Genomic DNA, 6,578 nt, shown 5'->3' with positions numbered 1-6,578 from the left:
CTGCCTATACAAACTATTTTCTTGATATTTCCTTTTAACCCTTTCATTCATTTTCTCCCTATGCAACACATTTGCCTGATATTTCCCTTTCCTCCTTTCATTAACCTTCTCTCTATGCAAGACATTTTTCTGAGTTTCTATTTTTCTTTGGCAGGTCTTTCTCCTTTTCAAATACTTAGACAAACAATACTTAATATTTGCAATACTCCGTCCCTGTACTTCTGCATTCCTTCTACACATGTACTGCGTCACAGATGAAGTACCCACTTTGCACAAATCAAAGCACAGCTGCTTATCAACATGTTGGACACAAACTACTGGCTCAAAATGATTATTGTCATACTGTTTCAAATAAATTCCTTCATTTGTCAACATTGAGCCAATACTACTGTATTTCAGCCACCTTTCACCACTGTATGTAAAAATGTCCACTCCAAAAGCATTTGCTGTCACTTGCATTTCTATTTTGGTTGCTCTACTGCCTACATACCTCATTTGTGACTTGTCAATATACTCTGCCACTGAAACATATTCTTTATCCAAAAACGCCATGTGTTCTGCACTATGCATTTCCATGTACTTAACTACAGCAAGTCTAATTTTTCTATGACTTTTTTGAGAACCACAGATAACTTGAGATAGTGATCTAAAAAAGCTATTACCATCCTCTACGATTTTATTTGTTTTGCAAACAACACCCAAAGACCCATATTCTGTATGTACTTGCACATCCTGTTTCTCAAACTCAACATTACATTTACTACATAATGTTTTTGCAACTTCAGTGCAGATAGGACTAAATTTCAATGTGGTTTTACACACCTCCTTTACAACATCACAATCCATTTCCTCATTTGTCACATCATCCTCAATATACACTACTCTTTCATTCCCCAAACTTGAAGCTACAACTGGAGCAAAACCAGTTGTGCACTCAACTGTTTTCCTTCTCTCAACCTCTAAACTTTTCTCTACACTTCGCCGCCTGACATTGAACACTTTGGAATTGGCCCTATTCACTTTGCAGAAACCATAACAACTCTGCAGTTGAGGATGATGAACACAAACAACAACTTCATAATGGTTGCCATTGCAATTTGCCAAATAGATCCCCTGTTCTGACAAACGCCTATTTTTGCAACTATATTCTAGCCATCGCCCATCATAATATGTAGAGACATCCACTCTAAAACAATCTGCTGCTGCTTGAATTTCCACCTCAGTTGCCCAACTGCCAACATATTGCATTTTTGTTTTAGTAAGGTACTCTGCCATCGAAGAATATTCACTCCTCAAAATATTCTCATACTGCACTGCATTCCTTTCTAACTGTTTAACAACTGCAAGTCTAATTTTCCTATGATTCTTCTGCGTGCCACTCACAGCTTGGGACATTGCGCGAAAGAAACAATTACCATCAGCAACTATACTCTCATTCTTGCATGGAGTTCCCAACATACCAGCTGCAATAGATATCAATGCATCAACTTTCTCACACTCCACATTCAACTCTCTACATAAAGCTTGTGCAACTTCTTTACAAATAGGATTAAACTGCTTTTTTGAAGGCGCAACACTAACAAACACAACATCTGAATCAACTACACTAACATGATCCATTTCCTTTTTATGAGACACACAAGCTCTACTTTCACCTTTTGGTGACACAGACTGACTGCTTTCATTTGACCCTGTGTGAATGACACACACACCAGCAATCTCAAAAGGCTTTTGCCTTCCACCGAGCGATGCAGCCAAGTTGCATGTGTAATCATACAAATCCTTCATACAACTAAAATATACAATAACGCTGCGCCCATCTACATCTAGCATTCCAGCACCATTGCGTGCATGTGAATCTACCACTGCATACCTTCCATTGTGACAAATGATTGCACATGTACTAACACCCAATGTCAGCAAACATGTGTCATACTGTGCAAACATCTTTTCCAATCCAGATAGTAGAGACATGTGTACACCAGCCTGGATAAGGTCTCCATCAACCACATTTACTCTACCAGACACATAGTCACCATATTCAAACTCAAACTTCTGTCCATCAATAACTGCCTGTTTAGGCAAATCAGGAACACACAACAGATCCGACCCGCCACTGATCATCTTGTTGCCTCGCAGAGATGTGTACAACTCGTCACCTAAAACTACAACCGTGTCTAAATCTTTTGTCTGCCATGAAAAAACACTGTCAACCGTATGTTTTGCTAGGCTTACCAGCCCTATTGCCATACACTGAACGCCCGCATATGCAAACCGATCATTTCCCTGATGAAATGAACCTCGAACACTGTTTCCAGCCCTGATAGCACTACAGTCCTCAGGCTCAGCTGTAACGTGAATGTTTTCCACGCCTTCAACTGCTACTCTACCAGAACTAACTTCTACAACCTCATCTGTACCATCGCAACCAACACACGCATCAGTCACACATGCCGCTTGCACTTTTGCAAAACCCACACCAGCATTAGAATTAAGACAGCTCTGACCTTTGTCGGATCTTGGTGTGCGTCGCATACCGAAACCCTCCTCCTTCACAACCGCTTTCGCAACACTGGCCACTGATGGCTTCGAAGACACCTCCACCTGGAAAAGAAAAATACACTTGAATGAGTTACATACAAAAAATATGTTTAGCTACAAACATTGCATGCAACCACAATGACATCTGTTGGCATTTCAATGTGTACACTTGATGCATCCTGGACTATATAAAGGCCACCAGCAAACCATGTACTTATTAATGAGCACAAATAACAATTCTAATTTATACTGCATTAACAATGACAGTAAACTAGCTTTGCACAGCCGTTCAAAAAACACACAAAGTACACTAACCTCCTCCTTCACAGCCACTTTCACAGCCCTAGCAGGTGATAGCTTTGGAGACAGCCCCACACTCGCTTCTGGCTCAACCTAGAAAAAAACAGCAATTGAGTGATCTACATAAACAACATACGTTTATTTACACACATTGAATGAAACTACAATGAGGTATGTTGTCTTCATGAGTACACTTGATGCTACCTAGCCTATATAAAGACTGCCAACTACAACTATTTACTACTTAATTAGCACAAATAACATGCAAGTGTTGTTTTTAATTCAAATTTATACTGCATTAACATTGACACTGAAATAGCTGTGCATGCACCGTTCAAATGACACACAAAGTGCACCAACCTCCTCCTTCACAGCCACTTTCACAGCCCTGGCACGTGCTGGCTTTGGACAGACCCCCGCAACACAGGCCTCCACCTACAAAGAACACAATTGAATGCACTGCATACGCCAAATAAACCTACCTATTGTCATTGTTTCACAATTAATGTAAAACAATTCATTACTACATACTACAAACATATGTAAAAATACCATTGCAACCAATCTACTCAAACTGTACAACAAACAATTTCAAATATGTTAATACTGCATTACAACCAAAAAAACAAACCTGCTTCTCTGCCAATCTCCTCTTGGAGGCAGGTGGTTTCTTCTGCTGTTCCACCTTCGGTTTCTAATGTAAGAAAAACATCATAAACTTTTTAAAGCCATATTTGAGGCATAGCTCCTTGTGGTCAATATAAGCAATGTTGCCTGTTAATAGTGTGTCAGACAAAAGACACCGTTTACAGTAAAGCCTCAACCAACACATACAATTTGCATTCAAATTACCTTTCTGCCTTTTGGAACAGCAGTGGACTGCACAGGGCTAGTGAGATCCGATGGAACAACTTCATCCATCGCGTCCAACATGGCACTGCTAAACCTGACGCGTGTTAGCGGGATGGAACACTCCTTCAACACCTGTGAAATACAAATGCAGAAAGACTATTGCTTACAATTTGTCTGATCAAAAAGCAAACCACACACATAAAATCAATAAACCTATCCTAATTGTTTACAGTAAAGCATAAATTTAACAAACCTGCTGCTGAACCATCATCCTTTTGGATGCACCACTGGACGGCTCACATTCTGCAGGTTGGCACCTCTGTAATGAGAATTGCATAGTTTGTATTAAACAAATAAATACCCTTTGACCATTGCTAAGGTAAACTGCTTAGAACACATCACATCAAAGTCTCTCCCGTACAATTACAGTGCGCGACCTCTTACCTTCCTGCCGCGTCCAACGAGTGTCCACTCAAAGGGGTTTGGTGGTGGACGTGGCACGCTGACCTCCCCCTTCACGACCACCTTCGGGGAGAACCGTGGCGGTGACGCCCTGGGAGGAACCACTGGCGTTGGTGCTGGTGTCTCCAGTTGCTGGTAAGCGAAAATCCACAGCAACTGCACGAGGACCTCCATCCCCTCACTGTCGCTCAAGTGGACCTGCAAAAATAAGTTATTCACAATGATATTAACACACTAACATTTGAGTCTCAATATGTATCTGTCATGTCAACTTGCCATATCAACTACAAAGATGTTTCCATGTCACCGCATATTCTACTTACACCATCTCTGCTCCACAGCTCAAGGCGGTTCAAAGGGAAGTGCTCAGCGACGTAGCAGTACTTCACACCTAACAAACAAAGGAAATATAATCAATTATTGACATATGAATACATATATACATATATTTTAACTATGTGCTGTTTGTTAATTACAAAACCATTACCAATATTATGGAACATAAAATATCCATTCAATCACTTAGCCTAAGAACATATACCCTGTTACTATACATAACAGACATATCTACACATATACATGTCACTGCACTTGACAAAAATCTTTTCAAACTTACCCATACGTGCCGCCACACGATGAAACTCCTGACGCAGGAGCTCCTGCTGACCCACCTCGATGTTCAGCCGCGGAGGAAAGTCCAGGACAAACACCTATACAAAACAATACTTGTTCATTACAAAATGGCATTATTTCACAAAATGTCATACCCCTTATTACATACATATACATTGTTCTGCAACCAATCCATTATAGTACAAAAGACATACTAATAATAAATACAAGAACAATTAGGCTTACCGTTTGCCAGCGACTGCAAACACTAGCCAGGAGCCTAGCAAAGTCTGCCCCTGCCTCGCCAACCGTCCTGCTGGCTGTCAGGTTGTTGCTAGGAGCCAGAAGGCAGACAGCGTCGGGTGTCCGAGGCACGACAGCGTTCAGCACCTCAGTCCTCAGGTCAACCGCTGCAGCCCCCGGGGTCGACATGACACCAAAGGAAAGTCCTCCCTCTGGCATCTTCACGAAACCATCCGCGATGGCTCGTAGATGAGAGTCACCGACAACCAGCACAAACTGGAAAAACAGATAAATTTGTTTTAAAATGCAAGTTGTAAACATTCCACAAATCAATTGCTTTGATCATGAGTTCTACAACAATAATACCTTCTTGTCTGGTGACTCAACTGGAACGACCAGCTTGTGGCTTCGTCCGGTCAAGGATGAGATCGGCCACTTTCGCACTGCATGGCGGTAACCTGTACCCCTGCCTATTTATACACAGACACAAAGACAACCACTTAGTCAACTTTCACAAACCATAAATTATCACCACAACTGCACACCTCCTAGTAGGAAAACTGTACAAAACGCACAAAGACTTTACACACATGCAACAACTCTATACTGTACACATAAAGGAACACATTTACTGAGAAAAATGGTTGGTTACATACGTGCACTGCTGGTGTTACAGGGCTGCTGAGGTTCCACGTCCACAGTACGCCTCTCCGCCACCCTCCTCTTGGCGGCCTGGGAACGACGGTACCCCTTGCCTCGTGGCATCTAAAATTATATATATATAATTGCTTAAAATAAACTTTTGGACTGCAATAAACGCACAATGACATTGTGTGATACATCTGTAACTACAAAACAAATCCTTCTTCAACAAACCTGTACTTCATCCATCACACTCCACAACATAAACCCTACTGCTGGCTCTTTAAGTTGCATACCCTTTGCTATGGAGTCTGTTATAGCTAGGTTTTGCCAATTCCAACCTACAAAACTGTAAACATCTATGAAACTTTCCTTACTGTATTAACAACATTCATCATTTAATACTGCACTAACACAAATACTGGTTACTTCTCCCCTCTGTTACCATCTTGATATGAAACCACAAAAACACACAAAACATACAAGTTTAACAGGATCAATACTGACCTGACAATATCTGACTTAGTCTGGCTGATACAAAAACAGCCAGCGTTTTTCCCCAGAATGATAATGGTTTCAACTACACCTTTCTCCAACTTTACAACTCAATGTGAAGCCCATTCCCGCCACCCAACAGCTACCAGATGCCTAGCTCCCCTCTGAGCGCCGAGTAGACAGCCAATGACTGTAACAGCATGGACACTGAAGTCCCGTTGTATTACCACTCGCTACACTTATCATTTCCTAAGCGCTAGTTGGCTATACATACATGTTGTGTTACAGCGCTATCTAGCGGGCTAACCAGCTACCACTGGCACCTCCTTTATCGCAATAACCTAGTTAGCACTTTGTACTTCACTGGCAATTACAATATACTCACTGTGCGTCCACAACACGCTTTCAAATTCTCCCTGAAAGTCAACCCT

The 6,578-nt window shown here is 41.4% G+C and overlaps 1 protein-coding gene across 1 annotated transcript; it reads right to left on the bottom strand.

Moving 5' to 3' along the window:
- Positions 1-2,491: 2,491 nt before the first annotated feature.
- Positions 2,492-5,775, bottom strand: LOC139663529 (uncharacterized). The gene is made up of 9 exons (XM_071542224.1): positions 5,690-5,775; positions 5,377-5,476; positions 5,014-5,286; positions 4,772-4,865; positions 4,479-4,546; positions 4,138-4,353; positions 3,473-3,535; positions 3,198-3,276; positions 2,492-2,604 (listed from the first exon to the last, which is right to left on the bottom strand). The coding sequence occupies exons 1-9, from the start codon at positions 5,773-5,775 to the stop codon at positions 2,492-2,494; spliced, it is 1,092 nt and encodes a 363-aa protein (XP_071398325.1).
- Positions 5,776-6,578: the final 803 nt, after the last annotated feature.

This window comes from Centroberyx affinis, unplaced genomic scaffold (assembly GCF_046629955.1).
Source record: "Centroberyx affinis isolate AG114_WGS23_722 - 3 ecotype Tasmania unplaced genomic scaffold, CSIRO-AGI_Caff_v1 ptg004041l_1, whole genome shotgun sequence".
Classification (NCBI taxonomy): domain Eukaryota; kingdom Metazoa; phylum Chordata; class Actinopteri; order Beryciformes; family Berycidae; genus Centroberyx; species Centroberyx affinis.
This window is presented reverse-complemented; position numbering and strand designations above follow the sequence as displayed.